Below are 24,889 nucleotides of genomic sequence, written 5' to 3'. Positions count from 1 at the left end.
CAGAGGCGCTTGAGAGTGGACCGCTCGGAGAGTGGGAGCGCAGTCGCAGGTTCTCCATCGCCTGGTGCAAGATCTACCGCCACTCCGCCACGTCTGGGATCTTCCTTTATACAGACGAGAGACTCAAACCAACTCACTTCAACTCAGAGCGGATCCACATTGGTGTTTTTTTTTTTCTTTATTCCACTTTTTTTGCCCCCTCTCTCCTCTTGTCGCCCCCCTGGTCAGGCTTAACCACTCTGCGCGCTTGTAAAGGTAATTGTCAGTGCGCACCGTCTCGGGAGCCAACAGGAGGTTCGCCACCGTTTCACAAGACACTGGTGAGTGGAGAAACTTGCGTTTGGATTCATATTTGTTACACTGCGTTTAGATATTGTAATGCATTGAAATGCGTGTTTGCGTAGTTTCTGATTGTGACTTCACAGTAGGATTAATCAGTCAAATGCTGTCAATTTAACTTTTTTCCGTTGGTGTGATCTTGTGAAGGATGAAATGGCCACATGGCTGCGTAATTAGTAAAAATTAATTAGACTGCTTGTTCCTCATAAGTCTAAGCCATGAGATGGGCGTGGTTTGCATTAATTGGCATTCAGATGTCTCCTATAGAAAGAAAAAAAAACTTCAAGAAAAGTGAAGTGAGTGAAGTTGAGTTTATGAAGTCAACCTTTTTTGTGCGTTTCTTTTTTTCCTTCTTTCTTTTCTCCCTCTCAGCGGGCTGCTGGAGCGCCATGACAGCTGAGAAGAGTGGCCCCGTTATAAACGGTAAACCAGAGGACAGCAAGGACCCGGAGGGGTCCAGCTCCAGCCTTGACAACGGGGGGTACAATGAGAGGGGGCACTGGAACAACAAGATCGAGTTCGTCCTGTCTGTGGCCGGAGAGATCATCGGGCTGGGAAACGTCTGGAGGTTCCCTTACCTCTGCTACAAGAATGGAGGAGGCAAGAAAGTTTTCCTTAAGGGCTTTTTAGGGATGCGTGGGGAATCAGTGTTGATCAGGAAGGTTACCTGTTGATGACATGAAGCCAGTCCAGCTGCAGAAAGGCAATGGAATAGAAACGTTTTGTTCTGTGATGAGAACAGTTAGAACATTGGAAATGGACTTTTATCCATTTAATCACACATTAATGGGGAAAGATGTTTGCAAAACAATCGAAGCAGCTTGGGGTTCAATGTTTTTTCCCAATAACATCTCAACATGATGAATTCAGGGACTGAACTACTAATTTTGTGATTGGAAGACTCAGTTCTTTTCAGTTTTATTATTATATATAGTTCAAGACAGTCATCTTTACAGACGAAAACCCAGCAATCCCACCTGAGCAGACAGGAGACCGAGGTCTTAACAGGAAGAAACCTGCAGAACCAGAAGGTGGAAACTTGTCTTAAGAACCAGAATCAGAAATGCTGTTCCAGTTGAGGATGGAGGATAGGAGAACAGAGAACTACAAACAGACATAAACCCACTCGCTGTGGATGGATGGAGGCTTAAACCGTGAACTTCCAGTTCCTCTGTCTGAGATCCTGCATGGAGGTGGAGAGAGGAGACGACCTGCTCCACCAATCCTTTCACCATTACCCACAAACAGACTTTTCACGAGCAGGAGACACCTTCCTGTTTTTCCCTGTGTAAAACGAGAAGCGTCACTATTTGAAAATGACACAAGGAGTTTCAAAAGGCTGTCCTTTAGTCTTTCATCCATTATGCATGTTGATGTCAATAAAAGAGGCAGGTTACCTCATTACGCTCTATTAGACGGCACAGTATGGATCTGTCTTCCCGTCTGAAAAGGTCATCCTGCAGTGTGAGCCTCATAATGAGTGTTTTCATTTGAAATCGCTTATTGCACAAGTGTATTGGAGCAGATGTTAACTTTGGAGCTGTTGTCAGACGTGCGGATTCTGTTGCTTCTCATGCGTTTGTCGTACGAATCGGTCTGCTGGTGTTCACACAGGCGCGTTCTTCGTCCCGTATGTCATCTTCTTCGTGTGCTGCGGCATCCCGGTGTTCTTCCTGGAGACTGCCCTGGGTCAGTTCACCAGCGAGGGAGGCATCACCTGCTGGAGGAAAGTCTGCCCGCTGTTCGAGGGTGAGAAAACGCTCGCTCTCTGTCTTTTTTTAGACTCCGCTCAGGATTTTAATAATTGAAGTGGAAACGGTGAACTTCAGAGAATCAGAGTGGCTGGAATGATGAAATAGTGCAATATAATTCTGCTTTTTGATCAAGTTTTATTAAATGTGAAAGATCTAAGGTTAGGTCATTTTTTTTCTTGTTTATCATTACCTCTGTGTCTTTTCAGGTATTGGCTACGCGACGCAGGTGATCGAAGCTCATCTAAACGTGTACTATGTAGTTATCCTCGCCTGGGCCATTTTCTACCTCTTCAACTGCTTCACCACTGAGCTGCCGTGGGCCGGCTGTGGACACTACTGGAATACAGGTGGGAGGAAATACACTCGACAAATTCCAGAAAACTGAGAAGATTTTTATGCCCGTTGTCGCATCTTGCAACCATCTGGCAAATGAACCTGTTGTGTCTTTACAGAATATTGTGTTGACTATTATGGAGAAAATGCCACCAACATCACAAGCCCCAATGCATCCTCTCCCGTCATTGAGTTCTGGGAGTGAGTATCCATTTACTTCTATTTCTGTTACATCTCCGATGTGTTTGGTCTTAAATTGTGAGCTGTGAAGTAGATCCGAGTGCCATTTTTTTTTATCTCTGGGGGTTTAAAATCTTGATAGACTTGTGTTCCGGTCGCGGCAGCCTTCCACACATCACCTCTTCATCAAAGGTCCTAATCTGCCATATTGTGTGAAGCTGAGCTGTTGACGGCTCCAGGCCGCTTCCCTGACCCCCGCTAACCTAAACCCCCAATAATTAGTCAGCCCTTTTCATATCTGTGTGTCAGCAGGCCGTGCTAGGCCAGCTGCCTCCCAGCTAGAGCCATGTGTGTGGCGGCGGATCAGGCCTTGTCAGTGTGTAATGCTGACCACACTTCTGTCCCGCTGCCAGGAGCTGTGTTCACACTGCTGGCCTCCATCTCACTCGCCTCCAACATATGAATCTTCGGAAAACTGCACACTGAAATGCCAGGAGATGAATATTAAAACTGTTGGGCATTTCTTCGTTTAAATTTGACTGATATAACATCGACAGATCAGAAACAAACGAAAACGCAGATCATGGTGAAAGACACGGCAAAGGAGCCAACCACCATGTCTTTGGCATAAATGGAGACTAACCACGCTTCGTTCAGTCCGCGCCAAGGCAGGGAGGATGGTACTGTACATACAGGATAAACAAACATCAGACCCCAAAGAGCGTGCATTTTACTACCAAATCCTGTTTTATGCTTCAAACCAACCAAGGAAAAGCTACTTATTTTTTTTCAAAGATTCAACCTTATTTTTATTTTTTTCCTTTTATATTTATATGAATTTACAGTTCGAGAGAATTACCAAAGTGATTCATTAAAACAGTACGGTTTTATCAAAGTGAAAACATTTTAAAAAGGATGATATTGCAAGACACTTGTTTCACATCGTTTTTATGCTACCAGAGTAACAACAATAATGATAATAATAATAATAATAATAATAATAATAATAATAATAATAATAATAATAATAATAATGATACATCATATTTACATGAAATAATAAAAAGAAAGCAAGACTATATAAAATGTAACATTCAGGATTTATCAAGATTGCTACACCTGTTTAAAAAGGTTAGAGGGATTTAAAAGTGTGCCGGTATTGATTATTTTAGATGTCAGGAAGTTGGAGGTCTGCATGAAGACAGTGATGTGGATGATCATAAAAAAAGCTCTATGTTTTTAGTAAAAAATATGAAATATACACATAAGTTACATTGTCCACACTATGCATTCATCATAAACAATTTAGAACTCCTACAGGTTTATTTACACACATTAGCGTTCACATCTTGGCCCCTGGGCCGACCAGGGAGGGACACGGGGGGGCCGTGTTGGACCTGGCCTGTGGCTGACCACCAAGAACATGTCAGTGTGATCAATGGCTGGTCAGGAGCCCCGGGGGTGAACTCGGAGGCAGAGATTTGGCAGCGCGGTGCGGCTCAGTGGGTCCGGCTCCCGCTTCTCATCCTCCATCAATGCTGTTGCCTGGCGACGCTTTATAAAACAGGAAGTGCACTGTTCATTCACCAATCCCGTCAAGCCGTGATGATGTCATTACCTCTGATCATGACGCTCACCTGAGCATTTCTCCAGAGAGACGCTCAAGATGAGGAAATACCAAAATATTTCACCTGTTCTAAGTTATTAGCTCTAAATTTGTCAAATTAAGAGCCTAAACATCACAATCAAACACGGCAGATCTTCTAACTTCATTTAGAGACATTTGTGTGCATAAATTACTTCAGCAAAACACCAATTAAACTTTTTTAGTTAAAGATTCTGAACTATCTTGAAGTATAAGAATAGTTGTTGTTTTTTTTAAATTGTTTTTAATTCAAACATTACTTGAACTTACTACATTTATCAGAAAGGATACCCCGGGTTAATCGTTATCGAAGACACTGATCATTCAGTCACTCCCTTCAATCCGCAGCTGGACTACATGCAGCGTTGTCTTTGTGGTCAGTGCGATGGTGCTGGCTTTCCTGCTTGTGCCTGATGAAAACTTCTTCTTTCCTGACCTGCATTGATTTCATCTCTACCTGCAGGACCTTCACTGCCACATTTTCTCAGACATGTAAAAACCCCACAGTCTCCACATACCGCTGATTTTAGAGGGCATCTCTTTCTGCATGTCGTCCTCCGTCAGTGAAGCTCGCATGACTTCAGCAGATCCATCACCAGGTTCAGCTCAGGACACGGCCGAAGGCAGCCAGGAGCTTCTGATCTTAGTGATCTTAATGGGGGAGTCTGACAAACAGAGACAACAGGAGGAACCAGATCTCAGGTTGAAGGATACTTCACTGCCAGCTGTTTTTTTTTTTTTAAATCATTTAGAAAGGTCACAATCATTATAAAGCAGACCATGAAGTAATCTTAACCAAAAATAGATTAGTGAAATTCTCTTTTTGCAAATATTTCAGTGAGGGACCTATATAGGGTTAAAATGACAACCAGTTCTTGACTTAAGTTAAAAAGTCAAGTATCAGTGATCCATAATAAGATCCAATATGCTGATTGTGGCAGACTAATTAAAGAGATGTCTTCCATTTTGACACACAGATGTTTTTAGGTTTTAAACTGACAGAATAAATAATATATTACTGTGCTTTTTTTAACAGACTGTCAGTACTGGACAAAAAATCTTCTTTTTCCCATTTTATTTGAATATATTGTAGACATGCTGAGGAAGTTTTCAAAATCTTCGCTTCAAAACGGATCATTTGTTTGGTGAGAAATGAGGTTGAATTCACTGATATTCCTCAGCAATACGGTGAAACCAGAGGCAGATGAAATGTTTCTATTCATACTGAACAACTTCAAGCAGATATTTAGGTCTCAGACTTTGTTTTAACATAGTTTAATGTCTGATTTTGAAGACTGTGCTTTTATTTTATTTTTTTTTTTACCTTGTGTGTGATTGTAAGAGCACCGGCGAAAACCAGAGTGTGTAATTATGTGTGTTCTGTGGGCCAAATCAGACGGAGAGTGCTGAAGATATCAGATGGCATTGAGCACATGGGGGGGATGCGCTGGGAGCTGGCCATGTGTCTGGCCCTGGCCTGGTTCATCTGCTACTTCTGCATCTGGAAGGGACCCAAGTCAACTGGCAAGGTGAGGCTGCGGGATGCATGTTCACTGGTGTGTGTGTGTGTGTGTGTGTGTGTGTGTGTGTGTGTGTCTGTGTTTGTGTGTGTGTGTGCGCGCATCCAACCGTGTGGATGTCGGCACTGTTAAAACTGCAAAGCTTCAGCTCATGCAGTTAATGTAGTACTCGTGCTTGTGTGCCAGGATTTGTTCAACAGTTCAGCTTTCATTTCCAAATGGCCTCAAGGTAAAGCGCTCTCCAAAACAAAAGCTGCCGACGTCCAATTTCTCCTCCAATTACGCTCTCCTTTCGAATCCCTTTCCTGTATCTCCTGGAGCAGCCTTGAGAAGGAAAGTTGGGACTCTGCACCTCGCTCTGGGTGCTCAGCAGCCCCTCGAACCCTCCTCACAGATTCAATGAGCCAGAATGAGTGGAGAGATAGAGATGGAGTGAGGAAAGAAAGAGAGCGAAGAAGAAAAGAGGAGAGAGGTGTGTGGGGAAAAATTAATGGGTTCACATTCTACATGACGGGGGGAAAAAAAACAACCAGGCAGCAATGCCTATATCTCCATGAAGTGTCTTTTGTTTGGCTGTGAAGTAAGAGGGGAGAATGCTTCTTCATGGCTGGGCTTTAGCAGCCGGTCCAAGATTGATTCCTGTATTCACTGGAGGAAAGGAAAGCGTTCATGAGGAGCATGCAGAGTGTATCCTCAGCCTCCGCCTCTCCTGCTCACTCCCTCGCTGAGAAATTAACCACAGCTCGCTCTCTGCGAGAGAGAGAGAGAGAGAGACGCTTTCTTTTCCACAGACCCCAGAGCCCATTCAGTTCCGACTCAGCTAAGCTGTTTGCTTTTGTTGACCGTGTTTGTCTCACATTTAAGCCCTCCTGTTAGATTTACGGTGAGGCAGGAGCAAGTTTGACCAGTAAATTTGTGGTGGCTTAAATGTTTACCCGCGGTGAGCGGGAACGAGCATGTGGAGCGTCAGAAGTTCACGGCGCGATGGAATATTGTCCTTTTCATCTCCAGAGAGATGGGAAGAAAGCGAGGGGGAAGGTTTAGGATCTGTAATCGTTTTATTTGACAAATTAAAGAAGGGATGTTGCCGGCCAGGACACAGGTTTTCCCACACTTTCCCTGTAAGCCATGTGAGGATTAACAGACTCCATCAATGTCACACATACTTTAAACTACACTTTTTTTTTTCTATTTTCAAAGCTGCAATTAACATTTGGAAGGTTTAAAGTGTGTGGTTTGTGAATGAGTGTGTGTCGCACGATTTCCTCACCAGTGATCTGAACTCTGGAGGAGTTTGATTAAGAAGTTCACCCGACTTCCCTTTCCCAAAAGTTCATGAGCACACACACACACGCACACACACACACGCACACCCTCAAACAAGAAGCTTCCATTCATTTCATTGATGAAGGTGCAGCTTGCAGCAGTACAGTAATGTGAGCGGGTTGTAGCGGAATTGTTTGGTACATGTGTGTACTTGTGTCTGCGCACCCATTTCTATGTTGTGAATGAAGCTGTGTGTGTGTGCGTGTGTGTGTGTGTGTGTGTGTGTGTGTGTGTGTGTGTGTGTGTGTACTCATGCACTCCTGTGCGTGCTTCAAAGAGAAGCACATTTTCCCACACTGCCAGCATCACTCCTCTGGGCTTCTCCTGTTTAGGAGACGGGTCCAGAGGAGCCTTCTTTTCTTTTCACCCTCCTGGCCCGGCTCTGTTCTGTCCTGTTCTGTCCTCAATTGGACTTTGACTGCGTGCCAGAAAGGCAGGGGATGTATGTTGCCCGCCTCTGCCTTCCAAGAGGCCTAGCGTCTTTGTTCGCTGGGTTTCTAAGAGTCTTGAGATGTTGAACACAGCGCTGCAAAACCTGAATAGTTCAATAAAAAAAACCGGTGTTGGTTCGACGGTGGGCAGGAGATAGATACTGTATAGAAGGAGCTGCTGATTATATGCATCCCTGTAACCTATATCATTACAAAATGTAGAGTAACTACTTCTAAACAGAAAGACGTGCTGTGCTGTCAACAGCAACACTTTAGAAAACTGAAGTAAATCACAAAAAACCGAAGGGCATTTCTGAAAGACATTCCACGTAAAGAAACCGTTTAACAGCCGAATGTAATACTAATACATGCAGGAGTTTGATCTTGAATGGTTCTCAGTGTCAACATTCTTGTGGATGTGAAATTGTTCCTGGAAGAAAAGACTTTGGTGATTGTGTGAGAAAAATAATGCAAGGTTTGTCCAGTAGGGGTCACTGCTGCCCCAAAGACAAAGACAATCCATCAAAATTTGCAACATAAAACAAAAACATGTGATGAGCACATTTCCTGAGGCTCTGGCAGTGACTGCGGTGCATGTGAGCTTTGAACATGATGCTAGTTTTTATGTTTTTTACCAGAACTTATAAACTATATAAGAGGCGGTGATGATGCATATAAGAGAAACCATTTGAAAAAAACGTTTTGTCACTTTTGCAACATGTGAATAACAATGTGAATAAATATTGTTTATAGATGCTTTTTTATTGTTGGATTTTCTATTTTTCATATATAGATGGAACAATATGGACATTTATTTGAATCCTAAAATTACTAAAATTGGTTTTTACATGGATTTTTGTATGGAAAATTGCAAAATTAAATAGCATTTAATTGCTTTTTTTTTTAAATCTTAGCATACTATTGACTCCTGTTTACATTGTATTGATTACAAGATGAGACTTTCCTCCTTGTGTGTTACAGAGATCAACTGTTGGGAATTTTTTTTCAGCTGACTTTCATACAGTTTCAGTTTTTCTACAACTCCATGAATTTCTGAGAAGTTTCAGTGTAACTCTGCCAGACAAACTCCAAATCATAAAATCAAACGTAATAACAGAAGTCACCAGTAAAGAGCTGAGGCCGAGTAGTGTAGCAGGTTGTTGGTTTGATTCCCAGGTTTTCATGTGTTAAAGCTTCTCCCAATGGCGTGTGAGCCGTCTTCATGAATGCCTGTATATAAAAAGGTGGATGTGGGTCACGCTGTAAAGTGCTTTAATCCTGGTTAAAAAATTGTAAAAGAAGCTTCACATGAGAGTTCATTTAGCATCGAATCGATGTTATCACTAACTTTAAAAGTATACAGTGAAAAGTGATGATTTCTTTTTCTTTTTTTTTTTTGCATTTTATGTTTTCAACAGAACATAAAAATGATAAAAGATTAATTTTATTATTAATCATTCATTCATGTTAAAAGCTTCTTTTGTGCTCAGCTTGGTTGACGACACAATGCCTTTTAAGATATTGCTTATATTGCTATTTGTTTGTGAAAATAGGAATCAGAAACTGAACGATAGCTTCCCTTTTACCAACAAGCTCCAGAACAATCAGAAAAAAGAAAATAATAACAATTCAACAATTTCAGTGTAGATTCTATACATTTCTTATATAGTGTGTCCCAATTATACCAACGCAATGTTTGAGCCATCTCTGCTATATAGATAAGTTTTCACAAAATAATCCAAAAATAGGATTTTCTATGTTGTTCTTCTGACTCAAAACCGATCATATCTGTTTGTGGGAGACTGGCAGCTTTAATTAATAATGGACAATCATTTCTACATGTCTTTTCTAAGTATTTTGTATGTTTTTTTTGTTTGTTTTTTTGGTATCAACAAGTATGGCTGTGTTAAAAAAAAGGAAGGAAAAGCACCAATTCCATTTCTTTACCTCAGTAAAAAAAAAAAAAAAAAGTGACAGTTTGGCCAGTACACACACTGCCTTTTCTTGGTGTTGCTGATGGAGTTGGGCCTGGGATCATATGCACATGCATGTGTGCACATGTGCACGGATATACATTGTTATTGTAGTGTTTGCTTAATCATCCGTAACGACACAGATCAATATTGACCTTGGATCATAGTTGTGAGTCAGAAGCTACAATATTCTATAATTAAAAAAATATGCAATAATCTGGCTAACCTTAAAATTTTAATTTAAAACTTCATCGCCCTTTAATTCTTCGCCCTTTAATTCTTCAGCTTTTGCAGCTTCAGTGAGAATAACTGTTACCATGAGCTGCTTCGATCCTTTTGCTGTAATTGAGTCATCTTCGAGGAGGTTAAAGGAGTCACTGCTTCCGTTTGAAGAATGTAAGCAGCAGAAACGACTCATTTCCATGTTTAAATTGAGAGGAAAAGCAAAAGTCAGCATTAAAATAAGTACAGAGACTGAAATACAGTGGTGAAGGTGACATTTTATTACTTTCCATCTCCATGTAGCTTACAGGTAGTGTTGTTAACATTATTAGAAAGTAAAGTAACACAACTAATTTTAAAGGTTTTCCAGGTACAGTGTAACTCTTGAATCTTTCGTCATTAGCGTGTAGACGCGCGTGGTTTGGTATTTTGTTTTGTTTTCTGGAGTTCCTTCATCTTTGTGTTACTATACAAATATAGAATAACACAAAGAACAAAATAATAATATCATTATGTGGTTCTGCACAGCTCCAGGTCAACCTTTTTGTAAGTTTTCTGAGAATTTATGCTGATAAATGTGCATGTACAGTATATTAACAAATGCATGTGTCTGTTCCTGCAGGTGGTGTATGTGACAGCCACCTTTCCCTACGTCATGTTGTTGATCCTGCTGATCAGAGGAGTGACGCTGCCCGGAGCGTTCGACGGCATCAAGTTCTACCTCTACCCAGACATCTCCCGCCTCTCTGACCCTCAGGTAGGCCTGGAGCCAGTGTCTCCACCTCAGACATCAACATCAGTCAAAATCCTACTGTATCTCAGAATCTTGTCAGTAGACTAACAGCATCTGCCATGTTCATATTTAAGAGATTTAGCAGATGCTTCAGTAGGTCTCACTTGCATGAATGACTAGAATTAATCTTCTTTTAAAAAGTACTACGAAACACAGACATGAAGAACATGAGCCACTATCATTAATATGAGTTCTACGTTTTAGTGCAGCTAAAGATCTACTTCATTACCCTGAAGATCTATATTATACTTTCGTATCATATTTTCTGTGTGCTTAAGGTGAATTAGTGTGATTGTGATGATGACTTAAAGCCTTTTTTTGTGTGTATTAATGAAAGCTTCCCAGGTTAAACCTGAAAGCTAAAGAGCGTAGACTCATGAGGCTGCATTTATCCCCCCCCCATCACACCCACCTGTTTAAAGCTGGGTGGCGTCCAGAGGGACAGGTGGCGTTGTGAGTAACTGTGAAGGCCATCAGGCTCTTTATTTACACATACAGTAATACCATTCATGCATTGCTGTAGAGCAGAAACAAGGTTGTATGATTTCACCCTTTTTAAGAAGTACTTCCACAATTGTTCTTTTGTGGCTGAAACAGTGGCTCAGATTTTAATATGGCCTCTTGAGTCACACTGATTGTTTTTGTGTGAGTTGGAAGAGATGACAGATCTGGATTTACAGCTAAGAGAGGTGCTGTAATATCACATGCGCATGCACACACACACACGCACACACACACACGCAGAGACTTCTTGACCTCATCTGGTAAAGACAGACATTTGAGGTCGCTAGGCAACAGCAGCCCTTGAAAATGTCAGTGGATGTGGTGTCATGACAGCATGATGGAGACTGATGAGTGAGTGAGTGAGTGAGTGAGTGAGTGAGTGAGTGAGTGAATGGTAAATACATATGCATACCTTACAGTATTGCTGATTCAGAGTGTGGGTCTGCTGTTTTTGTTTATGTGTTGTTATACATTGCAAATTTAGCTGATGTCTTAAGTTCAATGTTTAATTTAGAAATTAATTGTTGAACAGGCTTCATATCAACCCCTGCTTCTTTTATAAACTAATTGTTTACACTTTTAATTTCAACAACTATTCTCTGGAGTGAGATCCTTCCAACATGATAACAAGCAAAACTTGTGGACTCATAATTTAATAGAAATACTGTGCAACCAACATGTTTCTCACAAGTTAAAGATGTCAAAGATTAATGTTTCTCACAGATAAACGAGAGATGATCAGAGTTGTTTGTTGGGACGTGCTCTCATTCAGTGGATTCACCCCCTGAAACAGTAGGCTGTTTGAAGGGACAGATTTTCTTTATTGAGGAGGCTCGACAGGTGTTTTACAGTAAAGCTGACGGAGGCATCTGCGACTCCTCTGGAGGGAGAGAAATGGTGACGCAGATAAACGGTGACAGAGTGAGAAACGGGGACTGACAAAGACACAAACAGCGGCGTAGGGGCTCTGTGGAGGAGAGCGATAAAGAAGCGCTGCTGCTTGGCAGAGGACATTACTTCTGACACCGATGTTAAATTGGCTTCCTTCGGGGACAATCGGGGCTCTGTTCTGTTCGCCGGGCTGTGCGGAGCGTGTGTGGCAGGGTGTTGGCCTCTCTTTTTTACACCACTGAACTTTATCATGCCTTCACTATTCTTTTCTTTCCCTCTTCCTTTCTCCCTGCCCACCGTCCTCCACCCTGCACTGTGCATCCTCCTCCTCATTTCTCACACTGTCTCACATACAGTTTTCTCTTTGCACAGCTGCAGATGTGTGTGTGTGTATTGATGTTCACATCAGTTTCCTTGAAACCAAAGTTTCTGTCATTCAAATCCATCAGAGAACAACAGCAATCAATACCAGTTCAGAGAAGATACAGTCTACACAGGGTGCACTTTCTGATTAAAAGCAGTAAATAGAGCAGAAGCAAGTGACAAGCCCACTTTGAAATATGTTCACGTGGTGACACCGGTGATAAACAGTTCTGCATTTGTTAATTAATCAAGTCAAATGAGGAATATTTGGACCAGAAAGGGGTTATTCCACCCGTTTCTCCGAGCAAATTCCACCATGAATGTATGATTGTTTTAACATCCTTTACCTCAGGGGTCTTCACTGTACAGTAGAGGCCTCTGCTGTGAGGAGCCAGAGAAAATGTAGAAGAGTGAATCAACAACAACAACAAAAAATTGTTTCATGGTTTCTGAGGAGGGGTAGTTCTAAAATTAGAGAACCCTGCTCTGTAATGTGTTGAAAAGGCCGCAGTCCTGCATTCTCTTCCTGCTCCAATACAAATGAATCGAACGAATGATATAATAAAACTTTCCAGAAAACCCATTAACACACTAATCAGAGCGCAATCATGCAGGAATGTAATCCTCCAGAACCCGGATCAACAAGTCCTCAAACCTCAGAAACAGAAGAGTTTATGTATAAGTTCAGCAACAGGGCAATCGGTCCGACTAGAGCTTTCTTTTTCTTGTGTTTAGTCTTAAATACCTGCTGCATTGGAAAAAAATAAAATCTGCTAAAAGATTCTATAATAGATCTGAACTTGTCACCACAGCAACAATTGTGAACTTGTGATTGGAGTTGTACCAAGGTCAGTTAAGGTAAGACAGTGTTCAACTATCCAAACGAATTGCAACTTTATGTCTTAAACTAAAGTTATTTCAATATAGGCAGATGACTGTTTACTGAATAAATATTTACAGTTCAGGTATATCTGCTGAAAATCTGCCATTTTTGGAAAGTACTCCCTCCTGCTCCAATTCTCTCCAGTGTTTTATGATTCTTTCTTTTCAGTACTTTTAACGCTGTTTTCCCTAAAGTAGCCCATTCTGGCGGGAGAGTCCACTTTACTCAGCCTGACCTTTGTCAAACAATACGCTCAACCTTTAATGATTGCAGTGATCAAGTCAAACTACAAAGCATCTGACATTTCTGTTGGCTTAAATTTGAACTACTACAACTACATCCATCCCTCCCTACATTTTTGTGGTCAGAAATTAGTTTAGATGAGAAAAAAAAAAAAGTATAAATGTTGAATTTGCCTCAGAGAAGGATTGAAGACGCCAGACACCACCGTCAGTGGAACAGAAGCTTATCTTAATTCCAAGCCCAAAAAAATAAAACAAAACAAAATCCTATAGAACTGGAAAGATACTAGAGAGCTCACACACAGAAAGTAGAAGCCAGAACATAGAAGATGAACGTTATATACCACAGCCACCAGGCGAAGACAGTCAGTCACTCAGAGGTGAAACACATCAGGCCGGGGATCAGCAATCAGACACCAGGAGAGGAAGCTGGTTTGTACCATGATTTAAAACGCATTAAAACAGGAGACACTGTAAATAACATGCCATGTTGTACGATTGCTCTTCTGTGAGAAGTCGCCCTCAGTGCATCATGTTATTACATCAGCCACAAGTTTGTACATGAAATATCACGTGCACAAAGTTCCAGACGATCAGGCCCGAACGGTTTAACTCTTCGGTTGGAGTTGGATAATAAGAGTATTCACTTGATAGCAGTCGTATGCATGTTTAGGACTGTAGATAAATAAGAATGCTTTCATCTGTGTGTGGCTCAAAAGCAAAGACACAAAACAATTGATTCATATCAGCTATATTCAAATAAAATTATTGATCTCTTCCATTAAAAAAACGAAGTGGGGGTCGGGGACGTGCGGAGCAGCAAGAGTGGTACATTTACATTACAAGAACACTATCTTACAGCCAATGTCATCCAGCTTTCACACAGCAGAAAAGTTTCCTGGAGCCACAGTCCCAACATAACCAAACACAAGCCGGCCAAATTAGGCACAACATCAACAAGTGATTCTCTCCGAGCCTGGGCCTTTAAGGTTTCCCTGCGCTGTGCGGCCATCAGCCGAGAGGGAACTAAAGGGAACATTAATGAACATTAGGAGAGAAAGGCCTGTTCTTCCACAGGAACAGTCCTGTGTTTGTGAGGTCACAGAAGTTACCGTGGTTACTCCCAGGAGGGAGCGAAGACCTTGCGTTTGTTAATTGTTTTTCGGTGGGGAAATGAGATTAGTGGCTGAATGGTGATGTGGGAGAGTTTTCAAAGAGCCATGCTGCATTAAGTTTGAATCCGCTAGCACCCCATGCTATCCTGTGGGCTCCGGAGCCCTGTGTTGCACTACAAACTGCTTTCATAATGCACATTTTAAATCTTTCGCAGTGAAGAATCCAACATGTGTAAATCCCCATGGAGTCACTCAACCTGGTAGTTATGTAACAAAACTATTTAGTGATAAGAACTGTTAGTGAAAGCATATCCAGAAAGTTCAGTCTGTAACATAAAGACAGATTATGTGCAGCTAGAGGGGTGAAAATGAGAGACATTTTAGAAGAAAAAACTATTTTAAAAGAAATCTAAACAGCAGAATGAAAAACAACATCCAACTGTACACCGAAACAACTCTTCACATTTAAATGACAAAACAGGTTCTGAGAGCGTCACAAAGTCTAATTAACCCAAAAATATGGAAAACAGTATAACTGCTTGATGCAAACATGTGCATGTTTTTTTTTCAAAGTTTCATCTTGGGAGCAGTTTTTAGAAAGTGGTGACTCTGAGCACTACTGTTGCGTAAACAGAACATTGAAGGTTGTCCATTGTTACTTCAACATGTTGTTGTGTAAACAAGACCGAAAACTTTAGATTAGCATGATGAAAACATGCAACCAAAATGAAGAAAAGCCAGAACTCTGAAATCCAGGGACGACTCCGACCAAACCGACTCAACACTGCCACCTAATGTGCAACAACGGCATGACTTCAACTCAAGATACCGACCCTTTAAAGATAAAACTTCATCTCATAATGAACGACTTGACTCTTTTCTTTTCTTGCATGCTCTGGTTTCCATGTGTCTGAAGTTAATTGTGTGTATGTGTGTGTGTGTGTGTGTGCGCGTGTGTGTGTGAGACAAAAAGCACACACTTAATGTTTAATTAAGCGTTTTATTACAATGTTGTGCTCCACTCTAATCCCAGGAAACAAACAGTGTCAGAGGGGGGGTTAGTGGAGCGTAATGTGAATATTTAGCCAGTGGAAGACTTTGCAGCTACTTTTAGGATTTTAATCCATGATTCATGCTGCTTCACTGTGTGACTCTCTGAGGGGAGGAAGGACGGCAGAGCTGAGCCATAATTTCATTACCAAGTCACTGGGAGGATCAAGGATAAAAAAAAAAAAAAAAAGGAGAGGAGTTTCACTGGACAAGATGAAGGCTTTTCATTTCATTAAATTAAGAATATGCATCACACAAAATGGCTTGTTTAGAACATGCTGAGATGTGATAGTGGAGAAAATAAGCAGGATGGATCAAAAAACTGAGAATGTGAACCGTCCTTTTTGTTATTATCGTCCATCTGCAGACCAAAACGAGCACAAACTTTAATAATCAAGCAGACGCTGCGCATGCTAGAAGACTTTCTGTGAAGATGCAACCACCTTCAACCTAATGTCGTTCAGCATTAGACTTTTCCATTCAACCATTTTCCATTCAGCACACACAGACGAGAAATGTCGACTTGTCAGTTAACCTCAAATGTGCTTTTGCACTGTGGGAAGGATTCCTGCAGAAAACAAACATATCTAGAGAGAATTATACTAAAATTCTCCATCTGGAGACAGTTCATGTTTGGCGAAACTATTACTTCTCACTGCTGTATCTCACAGGAGATTTCTGTTTTGTGAAAGTCAGACTTTAGTTAAAAATGCAAATTGTCCAAATCAGTGAACAGGAAAAAGCAAACAGGATCCACTCCGTTGACTGTTTATTTGCTGTGTCTGAATAGTATCTTGCAGAAAAGGAGATATTAGTTCCAACTTTTGATCTTGATTGAAAAATGTTTGTTTCTCTGTCTGCACATTTCTTTTTGTATCTGTTTTCATATCAGGTATGGGTGGATGCAGGAACTCAGATTTTCTTCTCTTATGCCATCTGCTTGGGCTGTCTCACTGCGCTGGGAAGCTACAATGCTTACGACAACAACTGCTACAGGTAAGCAGTAGATGCTAGAAACATCTAAAAAAAGTTCAAATGTACACATTTACATACATTATATACGCTGAATGGTAAACTCTGCAGGGAAAAGTAGTTGAGATTGAAAAGATTTGTACCTTAAAGTGGCATTTTAGTCTCTCTCAATTACATATCCTAACTCCATTACTTTCTGTCTTCTGGTGAATAAGCTCTGTCTCCTGTCTGGCTCCTCAGGGACTGCATCATGCTGTGTTGCTTGAACAGCGGCACCAGTTTCGTGGCTGGTTTCGCCATCTTCTCAGTGCTGGGCTTCATGGCCTACGAGCAGAACGTTCCCATCGAGGCTGTGGCAGAATCTGGTGAGAATTTCGTGGACAGCATTTTTTTTTTTTTTTTTTCTGAGATCAGAATCTGAAAAATCCGAACTGAGCAGACGGAAGCAGCATCTCTAAGTCTTGATGCACTCAACCATCACATCGCCCTAAATGGATAAACATGCATAGTTATATAACTCCACACTCTCAGAGCTCTATGTTATGATTTATTCAACTTAGCATGAATGATTCAGTAAACTTGACAGGGTGTGAGATTTGAACTGTTTGTCTTGGAGCAGACTGAGGACACAGCTTAAGGCTTTCAACAATGCCTTTTTAAGAAACTTTCACCACGTGGGAGTCCTTAAAAATATGATGGCTGCTTCTATGAAATTGGTCATACTTGCAGTAGAATGAGAAACCTTGACAAACACATTTCAGTTCAGGAACCACAAACACTCCAGTTTCATCTTGAGTGGTAAACTAATCCCATGATAACCTTTAAATGGAAACTTTAAAGTGTTTGTTGTGGTGCAGAGAACACCCGATGAAAATTTCTCTATAAAACTAATAAACAACTACGATATGAAATGACCACAATCTCAACATGGAGCCAGTTTTAATGAAAACCTTCTGGTGCAGAATCCAGGGAAATGTCCAAAAATCTCTCCTACAGCTGTTGGATTCTGCATGTTTTTACAAACTCACCCTGACAGCATGACTTTGAGACTAATAGTAGTTTGCCTGCAACAACCTCAGCGTTACAGTGTCATGTGTTCACTATTCTTTAGAAATCTGATTTTAAAAATCTGTTTTCTGTGAAATATTTACAATCCGCTTGGTAGTTTGTCAGATTGGAGCCCAACGTTTAACATCCTTATTTTAGATTCTACTTTATTATCGACTTTTTTGCACCTTGATTAGAAAACAAGGGGAGGATATGGTGATAGAGGATCCAAGATGAGATGACAAAATGACTGTGCTAATGCTTTTAAATCATCGTCATCATAATGTTGATGGTTTTTTTGCCCAACTGGGAGGTTTGGGACAGCAACTCTTCAGAGTTACCGTCAGACCTTTATTTGTCCTGTCCGCATCGTGCAGGCCCTGGTCTCGCATTCATTGCATACCCCAAGGCCGTGACCATGATGCCTCTGTCTCCACTCTGGGCTTGTCTCTTCTTCATGATGCTCATCTTCCTCGGCCTGGACAGTCAGGTGAGCTGCCGCTCTTTCAGTGGCCTCCAGTTTGCTCAGATGTTTCAGTTTTTAACAGTCGAGCTGGAGTGCAGATTGGAGATCACGCAACAAATTTTCTGAGTTATGCAGGGGAGTTTTTGTGCAAAAACAATCAGGAGGTAAAAATGGGTTTTTCAGGAGCCGTGATAGCACGAGGATCTCTGCAGGTGGACCAAACAGAGCAGAAGATACTAGATAAATGCTTCCTGGACAAAAAAAATGACTGTGTTTTGTTTTGTTTGTTCTTAGTTTGTGTGTGTGGAGAGCTTAGTGACGGCCGTGGTGGACATGTACCCAGAAACCTTCCGGAGGGGCTACCGCAGAGAGTACCTGATTCTGGGCATGTCTGTGGTGTCCTTCATCATAGGACTCGTCATGTGTATGGAAGTAAGTCTCAGATGATCAGATAATGCCAGATTCTTATCTACCTGCATTAATACACACAATCTGCTCCATTTAGACCTCTGTTTCTCTAAAGTGGCTTTATATTGTGGTTCACCTTGACTTAGATTAAAAAAGAGAAATGAGTTATTCACTGCTGCATATTTGAAATTGCATCTTCATAATTTCTGCGATCATCCTCATCATCACCACTGTAACCATCCCTTCACTGTCTTCATCGTCACTGTTGACGTCTTCATCATCATCATCAGTCTTTGATAAGGTACGCTATATCTGATGAATGGACGACTGAATTAATGAATGAATGCCTGTATTGTCCTATTAATGAATCAGCTTGATGAATAAAATATTTATTCCAACTTCTTTTTTTAAAAGTTATCTTTAAGTCTCTATTATCTGAATTATTTTTGCCTTTGTTTTCTAAAGTTAGTGTTAAATACACCGTCATTAAACAGCCTGAGTCCTGCTGTGCTTTTCAGCTTGACGTTGTGGTACTGAAGGCCTTGTTTTTCTATCAGTGAGGCTTTTCATGCTGTGGCGTAAATCTACCCATTGTTAATACATCATTCTTTATCTGGCGAGCCATAATTGCCCCGGATCAGCAGGGAAAGATTTGATTTGATTCTGGAGCACAGTAGAATCCATTTGGCTGATCAGCGGCCTCGCCTCTGTTTGTCATCGTCTCCACATCTCCCGCCGCTCCGCCCACTCTTCATTTCCAATCAGACGTCTCCTGAGAGTGTGGTTCAATTCTCATCTGGAGATAGTTTATTGAAATTCTCAGCTGTTTTCTGCCGTTGCAGAGCCGTGATGTAATCCCACTCTCAGATGCATGTGAGGTTTTATTCATGATGGCCCTTTTAGTGGAGGCAGAGAGAACAGATGAGCCATCCTGAGTGGAAGCACACCAGGTGGAGGGTGCCATAATACACATGATAACCACTGAAACTAACACACGGGGGGAAAAAGCCAAAAATACATTTATTCTGATCAGATTTTTTTTTTTTTTTGCAAAATTATTCCTCCAATATTTGTTATTCTTATTTATTTCAGGCCATATCAATACAATTTAACACAAAATTGACACATTTATAATCAAAACTTCCTGAATGATACCTGAAAAGGAGTGGGAAGAAGAAATATATGGAAGACATAATTTTATTTTCCTAAAGTCTGATCACATCAGATAGATTGAGGATGTTTTTCCCTCTGATATTTAAAAACGCCTTAAGTACAGGATGTGCGGAGATCTTTTACAGGCAACAGCATAACATCTGTGCAACATTACATCATTCACACTGAAACTCAAAATAACCAGCCTTTTCAAACTGTAAACCTTCAGAAAAATGAAACATCGAGCCAGCTGCAAGTCATGCACGAGGCACATTAAAGCATTGTGAAATCAGTCTATATTACCATTTGCATCAGAAATAACCAACAAAACAACACGAGACGCTTGTTCAACAATATGTGAGAGCATATTTGTTAATCATTAAAGCAATTACGTGTTCAATAGATACAGAGCCTTGACAAGAAATAGATGCGAGTTCTGTCTTTGTGACTGTGTTCAATAGTCAGTGTTAGTAAATCTGTTTACAATTTACAGCTTTACTCACAAATATGTGACATTTATCCTTTTGAGATATTTTCTTACTGATGAGATCAATAAACAGTGAAGGAAACCCAAGTTATTAACTGAAATAGTTCAAGTCTTTTAGATAATAAACCATATAGATTTAAACTCCACATGTGGACAAACTCCTATGTGACACAGCATTACTTACCGCACCTGTAAAGTGCTTCTCTTTGAAACTTAAATAAGATTTCACCACTGGAGTTCAGTCCAGAGTTGAGCGGTTGTGGTGTGTGATTGTAATAAATCCTCATCCAGCAGACCGTTATTCACTCTGTGTCTGAAGTTGAGTGGCTTTCCTTTTAGCAGCTGTAACAGAAGCGCTGACTCCTCTCTGCTTCGCTCCCATCAGGGCGGGATGTACGTCTTCCAGCTGTTCGACGCTTACGCTGCCAGCGGGATGTGTTTGCTGTTTGTGGCCATTTTCGAGTCCATATGTATCGGCTGGGTGTACGGTAAGATTTCCACTGGTTTCCACTCAAACTACATTAAAACACTGTTGATAGTGTTCAGATGATTTCTCTTTATTTACCAAACCAGGGCACCTTGTGTTCTGGGTTCACCCTCCTCTGTGGAAGAACATTTCTTCTCTGCCCTCTGCTGGAGAACGGTCTCAAACACATGCAGTGATAAAATAATGTTAATAAACAACTATCAACACAAAAGCTGTTTTCTTCACAAAACAGCTACTTTTTTTCTGTAAAATGAGCTCTTTGATCTGAATTTTGATTGTTGAATAAAGATAATGGGTTTTGATTCATAGTAGGATTTAGGTCATTCTTTTTTTTTTTTTTTACATCCAATACAAAATACAGCCAAAACATACCCACATTGTGTGTGACTTTGACGATCACAGAATGTTTTCACTCATTGTGATGTAAAATATCAGAACACATTTCTTCCTCGTCAGTCAACAGTTTTTGTTTGGACTTCCACAAACTGTCAGCAGGCATCAATCACATCATTATTCTGAAGCTCAGAGTGACTCTCGTGTGTGTTTCAGGTAGTGACAGATTCTATCTGAATATTGAGGACATGATCGGCTACAAGCCTGTCTTCTTCATCAAGTGGTGCTGGATGATCCTGACCCCGGGCATCTGCGCTGTGAGTCTCAGTTCAACACGAATCCAAAGCAGCAGCATCTTCAACCTGAGGACGCACGTGTAGTAGAGTACGAATGTCATGTCAGACAAACATCTGCAAAGGATTAGCGTTCTTATCTTACGCTGAATTTAATTCATGGAAGCTCATTTATGAAAACAAAGAACCTTTTTTGGCTCATTGTAAAGATATTTGAAGTTTATTGCCACGTACAGATTACTGTAATTCTTTTCCTGAAGGTCTGCTATAAAATGCATCATTATGGAATTATATTACATTATAAAACATGTTGTAAACGCCCATAATGTTATTTGACAAGGTTCATAAAGGATTATGGGCAGATGTGTCATTAGCTGATCATTTATGGTGTTTTCATAGAAACCCACAGTGTTTTCTGGTGGAATTCCAAGTTGGAACAAACGCCCAGAGACAGGCAGGCAAATTCACAAACTAGCCACAAACTAGTCTTAAATCAGGGGCGTTCAGCATAAGGCACATGGGCCAGAACTGGCCTGAAAGAGACTCCAGTCCGACCCACCATACCACCAAGAAAATTGCGAAAGTTTCAAAGAAAACAGTGATTTCTTTGAAGTTTATCAGTTTTTGTGCAGTTCTGTTTTCAGGAATAGGAGTAATGGGTTACATAGTGGTCATATTTGTTCACTTAAAATACACACAATGGAGCACTCTGTCTTAACTATGGTTGTAGTGGTTGTCGGAGTGTATGGTTGTGTTTAGATGTCACATTTTCGGGCATTGCTATGTTATTGTTTACTGTAAGTTGATAATATAGTTCTTCAAAAGTTCAGGTTTTGCCAACATATTTATATAAATGTTGATACTTTCAGATGTACAAAGTATGATATTCTAATATGAATCTGAGTTTTTATGAACTGTATTCCTTTTCAGTAAGTGAATTCAGTCAAACACCATGAAGTTGGGCGACGCCTAAAACGTTATGAATGACAAGCACAATGTATTCACCAATATTGATAACATTTTATTATAATTCCTCATGAATGCTCTTGAAATGCATTATGGATCAGACCTTTCGGCATTACTGTGATTTGTAATATGTAGCTGTATTGTGTTGCTGACTCTTTTTTTTTTTTTAACCACACTGTAATTTAGGTTTTCGCAGAAACATTTAATCCAGCCTTAAATTGAAGGGATATTATTAGCACGGCAATCAGAGAAAATTAAATGAGCTGCGGTCGCCTTTAACGATCAGCCTCTCAGTCTGAACCACATTTGCAAACTAAGTGTGTTTTTGTGCTGCAGGGGATCTTCTTGTTCTTCCTGATTAAATACAAACCGCTGAAGTACAACAACGTGTACACCTACCCGGACTGGGGCTACGGCATCGGCTGGTTCATGGCCATGTCCTCCATGGTCTGCATCCCTCTGGGCATCATCTGGAAGATTTGGCAGACCCCCGGCACCTTTTCTGAGGTAACGTCACTCCACAAACACCAGCATGCAATAGGCTGCGGCCCGGCTTTGCCCTGCTGTCTGCATGGGAGCACCGGTTTTTAAACCTCTGTATTTTTCCATAATGCCTTCTCACATGTGGGAGCAGCTCTCTCTCTCGAGGCACTAATGGTCCTCTGTACCATCAGAGCTGCTTGCTGATAAACCAGATGACTGACTGCAGAAAGGGTTTTCTACTTTTGCTCAGTTCATTTTAAATAGTGGCTTTGTTTGAATTGGAATAAATATATATTGTGCTGTAAGACCTTTGTTGATAAGAATTCACCTTGAATGGAAAAATACAGATGAGAACAAGAGAATTGTAAAAGCACTGCATTGAGGAAGCTGCAGTCTTATCTCTCCCGTTGGTCTTTCTCACTGGGATTGCAACACAGTGGGATGATCTCCCGTCTTTGCCCGGGGACAGATCACATAAACATATTGCAGTTTTTTTTTTTTTTGATATGAGATGAACAGTCGTCTCCTCTGGCAGACCTCAAACATGATGAAAAGTAGACAAACAGAAAAATCAACATGACACATGAGCACTGCTCTCGGCATAAGAAAAAAAAATTGTATAACTGACAAAAGGACAAAAAATGTGAGCACATTTATATCCAAACAATGTATGGGAATAGCTATAGAAATACAGATTGTTTGGCTTTTGTTATCTATTTGTGACATGTTTAGATACAGTATATTGAAATCACACAATCTTAAGAATTAAGAATTCCTTTAACTGCGCCTGAGTGACATACTGTATTTGATGCTATGTTATAAAGATCTAGTAAAGCTTTGCACAAATATAAATTAGTGCAAACATGGCATTACGTGAGGGGTAATGTCAGGTGTGGGAGCGGGCGTCCCAACAAGACGTATATAATATTGCATCTGAGAAAGACAAAAAATAACACACACTATCCACCTGGCCTTTGTTAATATGGAAACTTGGGCGAGTCGTCTGGATCATGCATAATGCTGGAGGAGTTGATGCTAATTTATTAAAATACAAGTGGAATTGTGTTGAAATATCTCTGAAAAAGGTTTGATTGTTTATGATTTCATCGCTTGCTTGTGGAAAATTTTCCTGCTGTTACTGTGATGAGGGACATTTCTTCAGCTGGCTCTCCAGGACTTTATATTACAAAACATTTCCTGTTTTGTACTTCAGATCTTGACTTTTTGAGCGACCCTCCACCAGATAATTTGTTTTTCCACTGATCAAATCAAATCAACTCAACTCAAATCAACTCAAATCAAATCAAATCAAATCAATCTTTAACTCGCTTTTCATGTTAAAAAAGACAACTGAAAGTGCATTATAATATTAAAATAAAGCGAAAATCGGTCAATAATGAATATCTCATTTGCTGTAAAGCTCTGATATGTTTAATAACTTCCTCCACCTGACTGCGAGCACCGCGACACGGAAACAGTGCGGTTTTTTCACAGATTGTCCTCGTGAGGGCTTTTTATTTTTCTCACCTCATCTTTCCTTCTCCTCCTGCAGAGAATGAAGAAGCTGACCACTCCCAGCGCAGACCTAAAGATGAGAGGAAAGCTCGCCGCCCTCAGTCCGTACGCCGCCAATGATGCCAAACTCAAGGTCGATGGGAAAATATCCACCATCTCAGAGAAGGAGACGCATTTCTAACCGAGCGCCTGATGGAGCCACCAAGCTGCCTGCAGTCCAGCGAGAGAAGACCACGGCGACACGCGAAACGGAAAACAAATGACTCGGAGCGTTATTTTTGTTTTGTACAAAAACAAAGGAACAACACGTGGAAATGTTATCACATGGTTATGTAGTCTGCTCGTTTTGCACAAAGTTGAAATAACACGTTTCTCGTTCGGATTAACATTGTGACTAAATCTCTAAATTTCTCTCTTTTTATAATCATTAATGTTTAAAAAAAAAAAAAAAAGCTGTTTGGTTGAAATCCGTCCTGGTACCTTGTCTTGTCAGTACTGGTCACACTCGTGTCTGTGCCTTTAGAACAGGACCAGTGTGTCGTGTTGTACAAGGCTTACACTGTACATTTATTGGCAAAGTGCTGTGCCTCTATATTAGGTACTAGGTACCCAAATGAGACTATCTGAGATGTAGCAGCTTGGGGACCTTTCCACATAGAGTTTAAAGACAGGAGACTGCCGCATGTTTTAGTAGTGAGGTTGAAGGAGGGCAGCCC

At 40.8% G+C, this 24,889-nt stretch overlaps 1 protein-coding gene across 1 annotated transcript; it reads left to right on the top strand.

Moving 5' to 3' along the window:
- Positions 1-24,412, top strand: slc6a11b (solute carrier family 6 member 11b). The gene is made up of 15 exons (XM_030092601.1): positions 1-320; positions 712-939; positions 1,954-2,088; positions 2,300-2,440; positions 2,546-2,627; positions 5,648-5,780; positions 10,346-10,480; positions 16,457-16,560; positions 16,777-16,901; positions 17,961-18,073; positions 18,344-18,481; positions 20,482-20,584; positions 21,133-21,233; positions 22,512-22,682; positions 24,211-24,412. Exons 2-15 carry the CDS (start codon positions 729-731, stop codon positions 24,352-24,354), a joined length of 1,836 nt encoding a protein of 611 aa, XP_029948461.1. The 5' UTR covers positions 1-320; positions 712-728; the 3' UTR covers positions 24,355-24,412.
- The last annotated feature ends 477 nt before the right edge of the window (positions 24,413-24,889 follow it).

The sequence above is a fragment of the Salarias fasciatus genome, chromosome 5 (genome assembly GCF_902148845.1).
Source record: "Salarias fasciatus chromosome 5, fSalaFa1.1, whole genome shotgun sequence".
NCBI classification, from domain to species: domain Eukaryota; kingdom Metazoa; phylum Chordata; class Actinopteri; order Blenniiformes; family Blenniidae; genus Salarias; species Salarias fasciatus.
The sequence above is the reverse complement of the archived record's forward strand: the minus strand, read 5'-3'. Positions and strand labels throughout refer to the sequence as shown.